The sequence below is a fragment of the Acanthaster planci genome, linkage group LG05 (assembly GCF_054643075.1).
Source record: "Acanthaster planci isolate LZ-2023a linkage group LG05, COTS_SCS, whole genome shotgun sequence".
In the NCBI taxonomy this organism is placed as follows: Eukaryota; Metazoa; Echinodermata; class Asteroidea; order Valvatida; family Acanthasteridae; genus Acanthaster; species Acanthaster planci.
This window is the reverse complement of record NC_141781.1, coordinates 15,383,603-15,402,948: the sequence shown is the minus strand read 5'-3', so window position 1 is coordinate 15,402,948 and position 19,346 is coordinate 15,383,603. Positions and strand designations below refer to the sequence as shown.

General features: G+C 38.6%; 1 protein-coding gene across 7 annotated transcripts in view; it reads left to right on the top strand.

Moving 5' to 3' along the window:
- LOC110977258 (transient receptor potential cation channel subfamily M member 3-like) overlaps nucleotides 1–19,346 on the top strand; it is a 66,891-nt gene that overhangs the window by 44,109 nt on the left and 3,436 nt on the right. For all 7 annotated transcript variants that reach the window (XM_087137435.1, XM_022231218.2, XM_087137436.1 and 4 more), the window contains 11 exons: nucleotides 111–269; nucleotides 522–757; nucleotides 1,536–1,758; nucleotides 2,620–2,754; nucleotides 4,277–4,465; nucleotides 8,183–8,311; nucleotides 10,364–10,639; nucleotides 13,865–14,054; nucleotides 17,008–17,131; nucleotides 17,801–17,988; nucleotides 18,856–18,988. In XM_087137435.1, coding sequence (XP_086993561.1) covers nucleotides 111–269; nucleotides 522–757; nucleotides 1,536–1,758; nucleotides 2,620–2,754; nucleotides 4,277–4,465; nucleotides 8,183–8,311; nucleotides 10,364–10,639; nucleotides 13,865–14,054; nucleotides 17,008–17,131; nucleotides 17,801–17,988; nucleotides 18,856–18,988 — 1,982 coding nt within the window. The remainder of the gene's footprint in view (nucleotides 1–110; nucleotides 270–521; nucleotides 758–1,535; nucleotides 1,759–2,619; nucleotides 2,755–4,276; nucleotides 4,466–8,182; nucleotides 8,312–10,363; nucleotides 10,640–13,864; nucleotides 14,055–17,007; nucleotides 17,132–17,800; nucleotides 17,989–18,855; nucleotides 18,989–19,346) is intronic.

The window sequence follows — 19,346 nt, the reverse complement described above, 5'->3', positions numbered from 1 at the left end:
AGTTTTCCGTTTGGTTTTGCTGCTTTCATTTAATTTGCCATTTCGTTTCACTTTTTACTTGATTTTTACGTGACATGTATAAACTGAATCTCATGACTGGTCATTATCAGATTCGATATGGCAAGCGTCACTTCAGGCTACAACTCATTGGCCGTTTGATCCAGTACTTACTCGGTAAAGGATTTGCCTGCAATTACACAGCCAGCTCTGAGAACAATCTGCGGTGCAAGACATGTGGAACCTTCATGAAGTGCTTTCAAAGAACTGAGGTATGTAAGTTACATGTCAAGGGACCTCTGGTACCTCTGCAGTTTGTGCACTGCAGGCATAGCTGACAGGTTAACTCCCACTCCTCACCCCTCCCCCGTGGCCAACTGGCTGTTTTATACTGTCTATAAATTCAGCATATATTCACATTCTAATTTCAAAACACAAGTGACCAAATTACTGTGTCCCTGATTTAGATCCATTTATACAAAAGACACAAGCAAATAAACTGTTTGCTTGGAATTTGCCAACAGGGGGAGGAATCAGACAGCTGCAGTTCCAGTGCAGACTTTGACTGCTTCCCATTCAATGATCTGTTCCTGTGGGCCCTGTTGACCAAGAAGTATCAGATTGCTCGGCTGATGTGGCAGCGAGGCCGTGAGACACTGGCCAAGGCATTGATCGGGGCTCGGCTCTGTTACCGAATGTCTGAGGTTGCAAAGTGGAAGTACAACACAGATGCTGCTGACAGGCTGGCGGAGGAGAAGAGGTACAGGATGTATGGTGGCACGGGACATGGGGGGAGCCCCCATATATATGACCCTGAGCAAATGCCTATGCCTCCCATGATCCCATTCCCTCCCCCCCCCCAAACTTTGAAATCTTAAAATGTACACAGCTTTTGCTCCAACCAGGGTTCCCCTTGAAAAATGTACTCACCTATGGGTGCCCCAATTCAAAAAATGTTCATTTTTCAGCAGTTGCTTACATAGGTGTTATTAAAATAAGAACAAGTCATTGTCATCAGTTTTAAAACACTCTTTGTGTTTCCAGTGGGTGCTAACAAAATGTGTCGACACACTGAAAAGTTTGCACTATGTAAAGGAGTGGGAAAACGAGAGGGAAAAACAAAGGAACATGAAGAGTAACAATTTTAATGTCAACTTCCAATGTCACTGTACTGTTTCTCAAATTAACTTCTATACATAATTAGTTTTATACTCAAATACTGCAGTGTTCACTCAAAGTCGAGACTTTCTGCTACATAAGTGTTTTCACATAGTGACAGACAGACAATTTACATATTTTCAAGCAGGCTTCCATGACAGTGATCTATAGTTGACATGAAAACTAGCAAACAAAGAAACTTTATGACCACTGAAAGCAAAGAGCAAAGTGTACCTGAGAGCTCTGCTCAAATTAAGTTGAGACTTGATTTGTATGGTAAGATCAAGGTCCATTTGTATTCAAACCTCAGTGCTTGCATCTGATGCACAGAGCGTAGTCTCTAAAAGCTGTCCAAATTGATGCCTACATGTGACTGACAGGTGGTATGAAAACTTAGCTGTGGAGCTTCTGAGCCAGTGCTTTGAGGAAGATGCCAGCTTCACACGTTTGCTTCTGTGTGCTCAACTTGACAATTGGAGTGAGCAGACTTGCTTGTCCCTTGCTGCTGCCTTCAATCACTCCAGATTCATCGCTCATCCTAGTATACAGTTCCTCCTGAATGACCAGTGGTATGGTGTATTCAGCAAGATATCCAGTGTGAAGGTAAGGATCAACTCTCAGGGTTAAAGATGTGAGTCACAAAAGTCACGAATTCAGTCTTTTGGTCAGCCAGTCCATTGATCATTTTTATAGTCTTTAAAGATATGAGATTGAGTTGTTTGTTATTTGCTGTGTTTATGAGTTCTTTTACCCAGTATAAATGGGACAAAAGGAACAGACTCACCAAAAGTTGGTTTAGCTTTTCATGGGGGCTGCCATCTTCTACATCTTTATTCACCACTGCAGTCACTGTTTTAATATAAAATGTGTAGTTGGTGCCTGGGTACACATCATTATTTCCCTCCATAGTAGTAACCTTATTAAGAGAGCAGTGGTGAAAGCTTCTTCATTTTATCCTGATTTTTACTGCTTTTCCTGTTTTTGCAAAGTAGCGAAGATGAGTCCATCACAAGTCTCTGCATGTCCATCACAAGTCCATCATCAGTCCTAAGCCAAGTCACAAGCTTGCCAACTGAACCGATGTGACAAAAAAAATTCCTTTGTCATTGTTCACCCTGTTACTTATGATTTATGTATATTGTGAAAGGACTTGCGATTGACTCACTTCAACAGTGGTCGATTTTTTCTCTATTGCCATTAGTAACATATATGTGAACTTCATAGTGATGTAGAGCAAGGACCAGAGCCAACTTAAAATTGTTTATTGCATGGCAATAAATCTGTAAGGTTGAAGTTTGTAATATGTTACAGCTTAAGAAGAAGGTGAACTCAAGGTTTGTGAAATGGTCTCAATAAATAAATTGTTTAAGGGTAAAAAAGTCATTCCTAAAAAGCGAGTAAAATTTACTTTGTATTATCAGTTTACTTTGATTTCTACACTGGAAAAATTGATTGTCATTTCAGGAGTTTACAGAATGGCTGTTTCCTGCTAAAGCTTCCAATTCCACTGATGAACAGCTGTCAATCCAGCATTCTAACAAGAACAGCATTCGATGCACTAGTGCTGTAACATCAGGATATGAGATGCAGAAAACTGCTGTAAGCTAGTCACTGAAGAGTTCCAAAAAATGAATTAAAAAATGAAGTCTGAAGTTGTCTAAACTTTTTGGCATGAGAAAGTGAAGATACACCTAATCTAATCTTGTTTAAATAGCATTTCATTTTCATCATGCCTTTTGGGTGCATAACTACCCTCAATTGCAGAAATCTCAGTGTTCATTTAAGATATATGGTTAGGTTTCTGTATCACTGTGTGTGATATGTACATGGCAGAGCCAAAGGGAGCAACTAGGAACTCTTTAAAACATATGTAGGGCAGCATTAATGCAATAACCCTTACAAAAATGTCCCATGAGGGTATCCCATGGGAAAATTTCCCATGGGATTACATGGTGAATTGGCCACCATGAGTATGGGAATTTTACCTACGGGATTTTGCCCATGCATATTTCAAGAACCCCATGTAATCTCCCAAAATATTCCCATGGTGATTTAATTATCATATCCCATGGTGATTTTCCCACACATCCAATGGTGATTTACCCATGCGTCCCATGGTGATTTACCCTTGTGTCGCATAGTGATTTGCTCATGCATCCCATGGTGATGTTCCCATTTGTCCCATGGTGGTTGCCCCATTTGGCCCATGGTGATTGTCCCATGCATCCCATGGTGATTTTCCCATTTGTCCCATGGTGGTTGCCCCATTTGTCCCATGGTGATTGTCCCATGCATCCCATAGTGATTTTCCCATGCGTCCCCTGGTGATTTTCCCATGTCGATTGTCCCTTGCATCGCGTGGTGATTGTTCCATTTCAATTGTTCCTTGCGTCCCATGGTGATTTACCCATGCCTCCCATGGTGAGTGTCCTGTGCATCTCATGGTGACGGGCAAAGTTGCAGTCTTCAAATCAACATTCCATTCCAAACTGTGTACTGTAGTTCATGCCAATGCTGCATTTTAATGGCAGCAGCTAATGTGGTTTACAATACAACAAAGCCTCTAGGTGTACCTGTGTAGATGCCATATCAATGCAAATCCCAGTGTTCTCTTGATGATTGCAAAAATTTGAATAGTGTTTGTGTGGCGTTTCCATGGTGTCCCATACAAATCACACCCCATGTAGAGTATAAAAGCCCTATGTTGTTCCCATGCTGATCATAAAAGCCCCATGGTGTTCCCATGCTGATCATAAAAACCCAATGGTGTTCCCATGCTGATCATAAAACCCCATGGCGTTCCCATGCTGATTATAAAAACCCCATGATATTCCCGTGCTGATCATAAAAGCCCTGTGGTGTTCCCACGCTGATTATAAAAGCCTCGTGGTGTTCCCATGGTATCCACAAAATGTCCAATGGTGATCACGTCAACCAACATTATTTTTTTGCCAGTCCTATGGCGTACACATGGGGTCCCAATCTGCATGGGACATTTTTGTAAGGGAAGAACTACTGTAAAATATACATATCAAGAAGTACAGACTGTCCTGATGAAAATGATGCTAGTCACCTGCATGTTTGCTACTTACGTTACTAGATTTGTCTTTCTTATGCGTAGAATGGGGAGAGGAAACATAGCATACACAGTGTTGGCTCACTGGGTCTTGGTATCCGAGGGCCAACATTCAAGCGACGGCTACCGTACTGTACTTATGGGTCAACAACCGATGACCAAAATGAAGCTCCATTCCTGGAAAAAATAAGGCTACTCATGGTGGCACCTATAGGCAAGTTCTGGATCAATACGGTAAGATATGTGACCCTCCATAGGTATGTAATTGTGTGACCCCTAATTAGTCTCTTTTAGTCTCTTTTAACATGAAGGGATCACCTATGGCCAAGATCTATCTGTAGACAGACACCATGAGTAGATGTGGACAGATTCACTGCCACTTCACATGTCAAAAACTTGTCTTGCTCCTTGGAGCACTCTCTGTAATCAGAACAATAAACAGTATACTTTTGACCTTGCTAACAATACATGTACAGGGTAATATCTTTCAAAGTATGTGGCACAAAAATTTAGCCAGGGGTTAGATTTATTTACGAGATTTATTCCTTTGTTTATCCAGGGTAACCCAAACAGTCTAAGCTGGCTTTCATTGGAGCCCTGAATTTTAAATATACAAACACTCATTTAAAACTTAAAATAGAATAAAGATTAAGATAGAAGTTAAAAGACTAGATGAAATAAAAGCCAATGAGGGATGGGGTTAAAAACAGAAGCAAAGTCATGCTGTTCCAGAATGAATTAACGATCAATGGATAAAAACCGCAGTGTAGAGGTAGCTTAAAGAAACAATTTAGAAACCTTAGAAATGGACAACATCAAAACGTAAGGGCATATGAAAAGGACTAACGAAGACAAACAATAGAAATAATACACAGTTAGAACCCAAAGTTTAAGTAAGGTGCTAAAATCTTAACATATTTTGTTCATAAAGATCTTTCTTAAAATTAGGTAAGGAATTAATCACTCTTAATCGGGCTGGAAGAGAATATTAAAACTTTGCACCAGTGACTGCAAAACTTTGAGCATAGTAATCTGTTTTGGCAATTGAACTTTTGGAGTAAGTGGCTGTCAACTGTTTTTCTAGACTCTTGCAAACACAACACGGCAACACACCGATTTGAGATATGTACAAAATGTGAACCTAATTTATTCAAAGTAACTGTACACAACAAGTTAAAACTGACGAGTTTTTATTTTATACTGTTCAACTCAGATTAATGGAAAATGCTCAATTCAATCAATATCAGTAATTCAAATCCATTAATTCACATCATATACAGTTGTCAGCAGTATATTCAACTTTTCCTAAAAATTCGGTATAAAATTCAAATCAACTGGTCAGTCCTTTAATTCAGCATTCTATCAATTAACCCTCTCAATACTCAATCCAGTTATTTGTAGCAGCACAAAAGTCAAGGTTGCATGAAAGTAGAATATTCTCAATTTCCAAGCAAAACAAAACTATTCATAAATTTAACAATCCATACCCAATCACTATCACTCATAAATTAACAACAAAGTGAAACCTGTACATCAATCAATAAACAGCAGTGCAACAATGCAAACGAATACGTACCAAGAATCAAGTACTGCACATTTTCCATGGAAATCATCAAGTCGGGGAAGTTGTCAAATTATCAAAATTATTAAAAACCTTATAAAATAATAACTGAAGGGTTTATGGGAGATAAAGTTGCTTTGTCGCAGTTGCGGCTGATTCCATCAACACTCGCTGTCCGAGTTCTGTCTTTGGACAGGACGATGTGGTAGAGAACCATCAGGCTCCAGGAAGGACTGCAGGCTGTGGAACAAGCTACACTCGGAATGTGGAACAGTAACTGCGGAACTACTCTCAGGCCTCACAAGCAGGGTCCCAAGGACATCAGTGCTTCACAGACCATATACATCAACATAAAAAGACTATCTAGAATGGAAAATAACCAAACTACTCCATACCAGAAAACAGATACAGCTTCCAAAATCGTAATCTTTTATTGGCAACAATTAATCAAGTTCCACATAATTTCAACCAAGCAATTCAATATAACGAAATCACAGAGTGTAACTTACGACCACTGTTGTCACGCTGACCTATGCTTGTCCGAGCCACACCCAAGACTTCACAGAGCCGAAATCATCTGTGCCGATAGCCAAGGGATGGCACAAGCTAACCAAAATTGCTATGTCAGCATGAACTCAAAACACCATGCTCCTTCTACTGCAACATGTAGCAAATCTCACCTGCGCCCACTTCCATCCAACCTTATATACACACATCTACATTCAATAAATACTAAGGATGCTCTCGTGCACACCCATGCATTCCACAACAAGACCGGAGAGCTTAGAAAGACAGAATTTGGGTTAAACTAGGATTACTGTGACCAACAGCAACCATGGTCTTAAAAGAGAAGAAAATCAAGAAAAAGAAAATATTTAGTCCGTCTAATTCAGCTGTGACAGTGGCATTTGTATTTTGCCTAGTGACTTTGTAATGTGCTAAATAGGAAACAAGATCTGTCATGTAGTTGAGAACCATGGAGTTAAGTGTTTAAACATTGAAAGACAAAAATACCCTTCCTATAATTTATCCTCTTTGAATCTAAAAAGCCATTATAGGGCTGCAAACATATCTGCAGATGAAGTTGTCAATAGACACTCCAAAATCAGTTTAGCTGCTCTTTAAGCAATTTGTGGGGGTAAATTATTGTGACATTCATGTCAGCCTCCCCATATCATGCGACAGTAATCAAGTTTAAGAAGAACCTGACAGTTAACCTGAGTGCAAAGGTTGTTTCAGAGAAACAGTGCCCAATTATAAAAAAATATTTCCCTACTCGTGAAAAAAGTTTTTTCCCACTTGTTAAACAAAGGTATGAACATTCTTACCACATTGGGAAAAAGGTGTGAAAAATTTACCTACTTCTGAAATAGGTTGTGAATTTCTTTTTTCACCAAGGGGAAGAAATTATGAAAACTGTTCCCACAGAGGGGAAAGTTTTTCACAATTTGTGAAATGAATATTCATTTTCCCGGATAGGAAAAAAGTTTTAAAATTTTTTCCCCTCTTGAGGTAACTCATACATTGGGCAATGGCCTGGAACTAAGTGTTGTGCTACGCCATCTCCAAGTTATCTCGTTCTAGATATTTAGGGGATAGTCCATTGGCAGTGGTTTAGGTTTTTTTTTTCAACAATGTACTCTTCCTTCAATGACTCTTGAAATAATGCATATTTTGTTGGTAAAATTACATTTCAAGCCTTGCATATGTCCAATGTTACTTGCATTTGAAAAGTGAAAACAATAATCTATGAGAAATTGAACATAAAAACACAAACATCTTTGAGGGGTTTATTTCTTGCAGCATGCCAGTGCATTCTTACGCCAAATTTGAAACTTGTTCATTTGCCATATACCATTAGCAAGTTCCCATTCACCATTACTATTAGAGTATTAATTGTCTCATAGTCAGCAGTCAGTGTGTTACAATGCTGAAGACACTCTAAATATAAGTTTGCTCTTTATTTGGAAATTTCAGTTGTGGAATAATGTTCATTTTGACATTTTAGCAGGTACCATTTCTGTTTTATTGGCATTGGCCAAAATAAAGACCTTTTATCACACAACAATTAAAGTCCTCGATATTCCACTTTCGATATAATTGTTCACACACCCAAGTGGGTAATAGGGTCAATATATTTTGAGAGGCGAGCTTAGTTCAGGAAATGCGCATTGAAAAGTATGTAGTTCTATGGCGCATATCCAATCTGAGGGTTTGGAATATTAAAGGAAAGTAGTTTCAAGCTTTTTGCCCCCCCCAGGATTGAGGATAGCGAGTAGGGATATTGCACCAGTGATGGGTAGTCCTTGTTGAGTGCTATCATATGGACAGATAGTGTAAACATACCAGTGCCACTTCAACTTATTCAAGCTTAAACCATTTTCTTGCAGCTGTTCTATTTCATATTCCTGATGATGTTCAGCTTCGTCGTTCTAGTTGACCTGCAGGGTGACATTATGGTTGTGGAATGGGTTGTGACTTGCACGGTATTCACCTTGGCAATGGAGGAACTACGACAGGTGGGTTTGACAGTAGTGACAGTTGGCACTACCAACATCATGGTTATCAAGTGGCTGTGACTTTCACTCTATTCACTCTCACTGTGACGGAACTATGGTGAGGGACATTGACAGTGACAATAATTACAAGATTGCCTATAGCTAACTATTGCAGTGACAAAGGTGACGTTGATGGTGACTGTGGTGAGCAGTGAAGATTCATGGTAATATTAAGATTTGATGAAATGATCCATGGCCAGATAAAGATGATATTGGTAGGTGGGTGATTAATTCTAACATTATTTTTCAGCTTTGCAGCAAAGGGTTTAATGCTCAAGCAGTCATATACCCAAGTTTAAGGTGATTGTTCATCCAAATCCTGCAATCTGGAGAACTTGTTGGGCGTTTGGCATTAATCCTGAAAAAATGGTAGGTCTAGCTTAATATCTCAAGATATCACCTTAGATGTCATGTGCAAAACTGACTTGTCCATTGGACTTTCTTACCTTCAGTTTCTGTCTTCAACATGCTGCTTTTAGTTTCCAATCCATATGAGTGCTCTGTCTTGCATGCATTGCACTGCATTTTTTGTTCTTCATTGCAATTGTAACAGGGAAAAATGGCACACTATCGGGAATTCACAAAACAACAAAAACTCTAACTAAACCTAGGATCTTTGAAGGAAAAGTCGCAGGAAACTGAATTAACAAAGACTCAGACACCAATATTTGACTTCAAATTAAAAAATTATTAATGAAAAAGTACAGGAAAAACAAAAAGGACTCAAGGACTAAAAAAAACACCCAAAGACCAAAACTTTAAAAGACTCAAAACCAAAACCCAACACAATGCGTAAAATGGACCTTATGAGTTTACACTCAGACTTCAATCACTGACTCCCAGCAGAATAGGGCTAAAGCAGAAAAACCACACTCCAGTTAGGAGGAACAATACATAGGTACATGTGAAGGTTACCGGTCTCTGCTGATCTGCTACACTGAGTGTGACCAGACCATGTCCTAACTCTATATGGGGGAAGCCGGGGCTTAAACAAATAAACAGGGAGGCACACTACTAGAAAAAAAATCAAAAACTCTAAACTAAAGTCAAACATTTTTAAAGGGGAACTACTTCTATGTAAAAACGTGTACTTATTAATAACATAAACATTTCTGGCTCTGCCACACAATCATTCTTCTGATTGCAATGAAGTAATTGCTATCACTAAATACAGATCCAACGAATCTATTACTTCCAGTTAATGCTGCCAAAACTACAAGTTTCTGATGATCATCAGGCCTATCATAGATGAATATGCATCAATGGTCCCATGTAAATCAGATGTTTCAGACAAACCATGCCAAATACCTTTAGATTTTTAAAGGCTGAAGAAAATGACTGTCAAAAGTGGATCTCTTTTTATGTTTTCATTTTGCTCAATTATGCCTATGAGCAACGAAGCTCCTGTGAACAAGACAGTTTGCACAGTACATGCCATATGTAATGGGTGATATCTTGAAATCCAATTGAGCTAGACCCACTATTTTTTCAGGATGAATTCCAAACACCCTACTCATCAACTTAAGGTAAAAACAAGTTCTCTGGACTGCAGGATGTGGTTGAACAATCATCTTAAACTTGGGTTCACTTAATTGTAACCACCCTGTATATGCAGGACATTAGTGCCCTGTTCTTGCATACATCAATGTAAAACTGGACCCTTGTTTAATAGGTCACTGGCCACTACAAATCAATGCTCTCACAGATTGGGACTATGAGACCATCATTTACCACATCATATGACCTCTTATAAAGGAATCAACTTTACAAATTCAGAAGCTTTGATCTGTGACACACATATTCACAAATGAAGGTCAGGTCTCCAGTCTTGGGGGATACCTATAGTTGGACATCAGTCATATAGGCTGCATCCAAGTTACTTGGCTATATGGCTTGAAATTAAATGGACTATGGGAATTGGCTGCGGCCACTACCACATGCTCATGCATAATTTCTAGGCACAGCCAAGTAATGCAGACATGACCTTATTCTATGGTTTATTCATATTCCCAGGTTCTTATGATGGGCGAGCATGGTCGCCTCACTCTGTGGCAAAAGATTAAGATGTGGGCCTCCGATAAGTGGAATGTTTGGGACTTGGTGGGCATTTTGCTCTACATCCCTGGCTTCATCCTGCGGTTGTGCTCAGTGTCTAACATGGATTGTGCTGGCCAGCCCTTTGCCCGTATGTTCTTTTGCCTAGACGTCATGGTGTGGTATGTCCGACTCCTGGATGTGTGCAGTGTCAACAATGTCATGGGGCCATATGTCAATATGATTGGTAACATGGTGCGTATGCATGTTTCCACTTATCCTCAAGAATATCTAGCTTTCTTATTCTTATTCATTTTGTCTTGTTTCAATTTCTGTGGTTGCTTGAATGTCAGTATTATTCAGGCTTCAACCTTAACATTTTGAAGGGCAAGGCCAGTTGGCCTTAAGTGCCTCTGAAAAGCTTAGGCAGTACAGCCAAGTTGAAGGGTACCAAGGCTAATTTGAAATTTTGTGCATGAAAGAGAGAATTTCTAAATACTGGTATGTTTTACACATGAAATGTTGCACAATATGAGTGCTAATTAAATTGAGAAAGGAGAAAAAATTAAGACCTTTAGGTTCTGCTGTTGGCATCCTGCAATTTTTTCATAGAGTGATGATGACCTGAAAGTTGTGAAGCATGCAAGTTTTACTTGTGAGAAGCCAACATTCAGTGGGATTACCCTGTGTGTGTAAAGCATATGAAGACAGTCATGTGGACCGACCTTGACATGCCAGTGCTTGCCCAGAGACAGTTCCAAAAATCTCACTTCCCTTGATCGGTGAACAAAAGGTTTTTGTCCCCAAAATAAATAAAAACTCAAGATCACACGAGAAAAAGATTAGCCTTTGATTCTTTGATTCAAACAAGGGGGATGCAGCTCTATGACTAGGCATGCTTAGGGTCTTTGTTCAGTAAGTTGGTCAGCATCCAAGGAGTGCATACTCCTTGGATGCTGTATAAAGTATGTATATAAAGTCTGCTCTGAAGATGTGTAGGACCTGCAGTGGACTTGGTGAGTTTCTAACTTTTGTATAAGTCTACACAGTCAATTATCATTTATTCATTTGTGTTAAATCATAAGAGCCATGTGCATAGAAAATTGGCCTTTTCTCTTTGATGCGTTAGAAAATAATGTAGCGTGTCCTACGGATTAGGCTCTGACGCTAATATAGACACAGCTATAGATCGCAGTTCTGGTCAAGAAATCTCTGTTTTATTTCTCTTACATCAACAACACTGTGTTCTATCCCAAGCTCTAGACATGAGGCGTCTAGCAGGGACTGCACAGGCGCGAGGCGGGAAAACCGCGGGCCATTTGCATACCAGCGGGGGCAGCCAGACAACTCCAGCTGGCGCCCCCACTGGCCGAACCCGCAGATGCTACAATAGTTCCATTTTTTACTTTACAGTTTAGTTTTGTAAACTTTACAGTTTAGCTTAGATAGAAAAAGACTGAGTTCCTGGAGTTGAGCAGAATTAGCCCAGCCATATAAGCTGTTTCATTATTTCCGATCCTTGGGCTTCTTGAATTTTTTTCCCCTTTTGAGTGCATTCTAGGAAGGATATGTAGTTTATTTTAATTCGAGGAAGTTATGTGTTCTTTGGATAATTTATTTGGTTTTAGCAGTTCATGTGTTTTTCCAATAGAAGATCAAATCGAAGTGTTCCTAGGATTGCTCTTAGATTTCATTTGCAAGCAGTCTTTTAGGAAAGTGTTTCTAACATGAGGTTACCATACTTTGTAGAACATGGGTTTTTGTAAGCTAATACACTGTAGTGAGGTTTTGAGGTGTTGACAGTGGAAGGAATTTAGGATCTGGAACTTCTTCTTCTTTTATGGCCTTAGATTTAAAGTGCCAGAAGTTATATGAACAGATTTAACCTTTCCATTTTATCCTTGTATATTTTAGTCATGAGTTTTGGGCATGTGTGTTAACTTTTTTATTTTTCTATTGCCATGTGGTTGAACATGTATCTTGGACAAGACAGTTTTCTTTGTTCACCCTTCCTATGCCTTAACACACGGTTGGAGCAATTTTAGTTTATGACTAAAGATTAGGATTAGTGTTGCCTGCCTTCCAAGAAGTGGCCAAGTCCTTTGTTTATTGCATCATGATTATTCATGAGTTCAGCCTGACTTCTTGTATATACATGTGAGTCCAATGATTAAGTTATGATAAGGATGAAGTGTTCACATGTACATGTACTTGCCTTGTATAATGCACTGAATAGTTCTTTGTTGTAGCATTCATTTATAAGTTTTCCATTTTTTTCTTTCTGCACAGGTTGTTGAAGTTTGATTGTAATTTATTTGTGCCTTTTCTTGATACTGTGTTTGGTTTTGGTTTGGTTCTGGTTTGGTTTTTTGGGGGGTCGTTATTTTCTTATCTTAGTACCTGGTTCTGTTTTTTGTGCTGCTGATATTTATTGAGAGTCTTTTACTAAAAGGTTAAGGCTTACTGGGTCTGAAAAATTGAATTTCCAGGTCTCAAGTTTACGGTCTGAGGTATTTTCGCTACTTTTGGGTTTTTTTGCTTTTCTTTGACTTGTCATTGTTGATACTTTTTTTGTCGGCGAAGAAGTTACTTAATAGATTGTAGATTTTTTTTTCTAGATTGGTTCTGGGTTGTTGAATAAAGTAGGTTTTTTTCTTTTGACAATTTTTTTGGAGATCAAACACTTTTTCTGTCCTGTCTCATTTTTTTCAGAAAGACCTCGCAATTTGTCCTTAGTTGATCCCTAGTTAGGTAGTATTCTGTGCAAGCAATTTCAACCCAGAGTTATCTTCTTCTAGTGTTTCATTTTTCCAGGTTACATTTCAATGCTTGAAGTTGTTGGTAGCTTGTTTGGTAGCTCAGCTACAATGCACACACAAAGCTACAGAGCCTGTCACAGACACGATCTACAAACACATGTTGGTGTCATGTACATCTGTAGATGCCCTACACAAACGGACCGCAGTCTGATATTCATTACCTCTAAACCATTTCCTCTGGACACGGTTGTTGTGCGATGAAGACCTGGTCGTTTCAGTACTTTTCAAACCTGTGGTCAAAAACTTTACCACAGCAACAATAGGGACAACATAAGACACATCTCAGATTTCCCTGTCTATGTGGGGCATTGCGGCAACTCAGCCACAAGGTACATGTTTTACAAGGGTATGTAATTCACCAGGGCATCGCAGCAATGGCCGCTGATATTTTCTTTTTTCCTTATTTTCTCCCTGTGTGTTGTACAATGTTCGTATTTCATTTGGCATCAGAGCCAGTTATGCAGGGATTTATTTCACTTTGAGGAAATCTTTTTGAGTCACCAAGATGATCAAAATTGAGATTTAGTAGAGACTGTCACTGTTCATAATTTTTGCTGAAATCTAGATTGGTATAATTGAGCATTTGCCTCCCATGACAGAAGTTTGTTGGTAGACATGTTCTCCCAAAGTGAATTTTTCACTTGTCATTTTTTTTTTATAGATACGTGACCTGTTATACTTCATGTTGATTCTGCTAGTCTTCCTAGTGAGCTATGGTGTAGCCAGACAGGCTATCCTGTATCCCCGCTCAGAATGGGAATGGAAGATCCTGGCCGACATCTTCCTCATCCCATACTGGCAGGTGTATGGAGAGCTATTCCCTGATGCGGAGAATAACCAGGATACATACAGTAAATTCATCTTTGTTTTTCTCGTACTCTCTTTTCCTTTAAAAGTTAAGATAAAAAGTGTACCAGTTGTCCTTATTAAAGCCTTCATTTTTAAGGTTTCTTTTGCTTATTCACTCATTTAATGTGCATATAGTTACGCTCAATCACAAAGTAAAATTGATCATGCGTAAACAGAAGGGAAAGTTGGAATCAAATGCAAAAACCTCATTAAATCAAATTGTAACAGATAGAAGGATGACTGAGTGTTAATTAATTAATTGCATGACATAATTTCTAATTTAAAACGTGGTACAAACAAACTTGAATGTCTACAAATGAAATAAAATGCTGTGTGAAAATGGATGAGATCGAACAGCATGAGCCAAAGGGCATAAAAAAGTATGTTTGAAAACAAATTTTTATGTGTTTGATATTACAATTAAGAGTCCTTAGTATCCCTCATACAAAGCCCCAAAGTGATTGCTGGAATTAGAACAATGAAATTCACATATGTGGTCAGAAAGACAGACGTTAGCCAGTTGGCATGGCTAGAATGAGCAACCGATTGCAGCATATACTTGCTGTGCCTAACATTTTGCATCTGGCTGGATAGAAACAAACTTGACAAAATTTTGCCAGCAGACTTGATCATAATCCAAAGGCTTAATTAATTTGAGCTGTCATGATACTCTGAGTCCAGCATTGTAACTATTACCAACTGTGAAACTTGTCTCCATTCAATACTGTAATATTAATCTAATATAAATGTAAACTCCTGGTAGTTCTTAAAAGTGGTCCTGGTTTACCTTACTAAAACAATGATTCAGACAGCAAACACTGCTTTGTTGGCTATATAGTTCAATAAAAATATATAAGTACACTTTTCCTCATATTCAGCCACCTGTAATTCATTTATTTGCTTAAAAATTTTCACAGTGTGATACATTGCTCAATTCAATTCAAGGTATAAAGCAATCTTTTTCAAAATATTCAGTTTCATTGACGGCCACTCGAATTTCTCTGTGGGGGTTTCTTTGGTTTCTTTGGTTTTACAGGTTTCTTTGAGTTGTAGTTGATACATGTATGCTCTGTCAAAGTTCATGTACCTTGTAAATTGAAAAAGCAATGTAACATATACAGGTCAGTTTTAACCACTTCCTGCCGGGGACTCCGGAATCAGAGAAGTATGGCTTATATGCGTGGCCGGAGTCTCCGAACTCGGACAAAGGAAACAGAGGGCCCTGTAACAAAAGACCGTACTCCAAACAAAAGACCAGGCTGCTGGGCATTGCCGACATTTTTCACTCTCAAAAGTGGTAATAATCCAGCCTTGTTTTGAAACCATATACCAGGGTTTGGTGCATTGAGAGTGGGCGGGTTACCACCGGGGACAAAAACACTCCACCACAGCAGCGATGAGCCACACAGCACCTCTGCACGCTAATCTGGCCCCTATTGAAAAGAGGTCAGCAGTGCACTGAGCCAGGTTCATGAACAAAAGAAAGTTATATAACACCACACAATCTGAGCTCTGGGCTGCAGGCCTGGCTGAAATACTCGGGCGTCAATGAAGGTCACCTGTTAACTTAGAGTAGTGCCTAAAGATTACTTCATGCGGCTATAAACAACCGTTAAATGAAATGATGAATTTTTAAAGGATTTTGTAAACAGAAAAAATGATAGTCATGCCAGCCCAGCATCATCAACATTGAAAAATGCCCCGGCATGAAGTGGTTAAAAGGTTTGCAAACTCTTCTCTCATCCTGGCTTGCAGGTTAAACAACCCTTCAAAAAGTCAAGAATAATTTTAATGAGTCTGGTTGATGTTGCATTTCCACAAAATACTTGCTAGGTTGGTGTGTAATTCATGTGGTCTGAAAAAAACCTGATATGATTCTTCACTCTCGTGTATTCTGTTTCTGAGCTCTTGAATATGCAGTACCATGTAACGTACAGCTCAACGTTCCATCTGAGGCAATGTAACCCTCGTAGTAAATAGAATCATGAAAAAGTGACTTAAGAACTGATGAAATTCATTCTGTAAAGGGCAGAAGAAGTATATGAAATGCCAAAGAATTGAAGCACTCAACAGTGTTACTACAACAGGCCTCATGAAAAAATATTAAAAAGCCAAGTTTTTCTGTTGTCATATAGCATCTTTTAAATTACTTGTATTCAACCACACTGAAACCATTTTAGCCTTTATGCTAGGAATGCTCCAATCTAACCACCATACTTCAAATTAATTCTACTGTAACGATTTTTAAGTAAAGGAATAAATATGTAATTGACCGGTCTTAAACTTGCATTTAACACCGGTGTTCAGGAGACTGGACACGCCTTCAGCTCGGACATTATCAGCGTTCAGTCTCCTGAGCTGGTTTATATGTTACCGGCCATGCACATATTTATTCCCATTCATAAATACCTCTTTAGTCAGAAAGTCAAAAGAAGTCTGTATGTAATGGATTTCCAACGATTTTGTTTTAGTATTTTACTTTCATTTTCCCGAACACCCTGTCCGTTTTATGGTATGTTCCTTGTGCAAGTTATCCAATAGAATCTTCTTATGTGGACTTGATGGGCGTGTGCTGAGCCATCTGTGCACACAGACTGTAAACCAATCAGAATAAATTAAACTGTCTTGTATCCAGGTGCCAGCACATGATTCACGCAGCAGGCATTATCACTTCTCAGCAGGAATTATTAAATGTTAATACAAAGTCAAGTTGTAAGTTGTTGAATAGGGAGACTGTCTGAGGTATTTATGAATCCTGTTATATGGTTATCCTACTTTTGTAGTTAAATTTGTAATGTGTGGCTTCCCATTAATGTTGATCAGACCCTACACAAACTACACTTCAAGTTCTGCAGAAAGCACCATCCGAATGTATTGACATTCAAATTCTGTTGGAACCTGTACGTAGTGATTGCATCCTGCAAAAGATATTGTATCTCAAATTTTTTTAATCAGATGTAACGGCAGAACCACAGGCTGAAATTAATGAATGGGACAGAGTGATCGTCATTGGCATCATGAGCGTGTACCTCATGATATCAAATGTGCTGCTCTTGAATTTGCTCATCGCCATTTTCAAGTAAGTATAAAAGATCAAGGGTTGTGATGGGGGGGATACACTTCCCTCAGTGCAGGCTCTACATCTGCATGCAGGAATACTTGTTGAGTATAGGATCTAATTCTGTGTGAGTTTAGGACAAAAGATCTTGACAGTTTCTAACAGAACAAGTCTTTCTTTAACTTTTAGAATCATAGTTATTTCTTCTTTGAGTTATGAGATATAGTCCCTAGACAAAAGCAAACTGCAAAAAAAAGCAAACTGAAGGAAAGTGTTCTTGTCATTCACAGACATCAGGTGATTATGTGGTACATTTTTTGTTGGTATATATTTGATGTCACAAGTTCCGTGTGATTTTGAGCATTGGCAATGCAAGATTGTATGTAGAAAAACAACAGATTGCAAATCCAAACTGCATGAATTCATAAGTTACATATGAAATAACTTCCACTTTGATGATGTCAAAAATTTTAATTTCAAAAAGCCAAAAAGTCAAATTGGTGACATTGTTCATGAAGTTTGTTGCGTGTAGATGAAGAAGTTTATTAGAGTCTATTAAAGTGGGAAAACGTATCATACAAGTTCGGCTACCTGCAGTTACTCCTTGGAAGAGCCGAGTCACCTAACCAAAACATTCCACTGTTTGCCTTGAAATAATGCTTGATACTGCTTGTCATCTTTTCCTTTTAGCAACACATTCACAAGAGTTCATGACAATGCCAGTGAGATTTGGAAGTTCCAACGCTACCGTTTAATCATGGAGTACAGTGAGAAGCCTTTTCTACCTGCCCCATTCACCATCATCATCCATGTGATCATGGTCATCAAGAGATTGATGTACTCATGTTGTGGCCATACCTTTAACTTGCCAGATATGAGTAGGTTTACACCAGTGTTGTATTGGAGTCCATCACAAGTCCTTTCACAAGACCCTTCACAAGTCCCTGCATAAGTCTAGTCATAAGTAACACGGTGAACAATGACAAAAGAATACTTTTTTCACAGCCAATTTGAATAGCTTGTGAATTAAGACTGAATGACTTGTGATGGACTTACAAGGACTTGTGATGGACTCAAATACAATGCTGGTTTACACTGAGGCAGAGTTGCATGTATAACATGTATGATACATTCTGATTAACCCTAACCCTCACTTGTCCTCCCAAATGCTCTTAGAAGTGAAGAATGTTGCATGATTTAGGCTCATCACAAAAATGTGTTGCTTACTTTGAATGATGCTTTGTGTCAGTGTCTTGGGCCGATATTGTGCTGTTTGTAATCAACCGTTCCTAAATTCAGGCATACATTATACTTGAAACCATCCCCAACGGATATGACTTGTACTGCCTCAATATGTTTTAGGAATTGTCAGAAAATTTGAAGAAAACATGAATAGTCACCTGTCCAAGGAACACATTCAAAAAATTAATTGAGAGTTTGGATGACTAAGGCTGTATTCAGTTTTTCCATTGAGACAGCTTGAGGATTTTGTAGAAAAGATTGTGTTCTGGTAACTATACTAAATTAAGTTTGAATTCGAAAGGACTCACTGATTTGTGATAAATGGGACTAACAGTAAAATGGAATTAAACTGTTGGTAATAAATATCAGACTAGAATGAAATTGCGTCTTTTAGATTTGATTTTCGAGAAAATTAATCACAAAACAGTTTAATGTGGTTTTCGGAAATGTGAAATATACCCTGTCAGAAATCAACAACTGTGATTCTTTTTTACTTTGGTCAGAGGAGATTTTAGACGAACCTTCAATGCAGCTGCTTTACAACTTTGAAGAAGAGTGCACAGAGAACTATTTGAGACAAAAAGCTCTGGAGGAACAGTCATCAGTCAATGGAACAATACAAAGGATATCAGAAAAGTGAGGTCAAATTGGACATTTAACATGTGAACAATTTGAAGTCTTGTATGACATTTTACACCAAAAGAATGCATAGTACTACCCTAAATGAGAGCTGATGATACTATGCATCCTTGAGCGGTGTTTCAACCACTTATTTGTACAGGTCAATTCACAAGTAGTTTTCCCACAAGTCAAGTCTGAATTCATTGTTTAGTCAACTTGTGTCACGTCCTGATTGATGTGGTACAATTTTTCTGACATTTGACAATGGTGATGTGACTTGTATTTTGCAAATAAGTCTGCCTAATTTGTCCATTATTTTGTGCTCATATTTCTTATGAGAAAACTTCAGAAGAATGAAAACAGATTTGGTTTT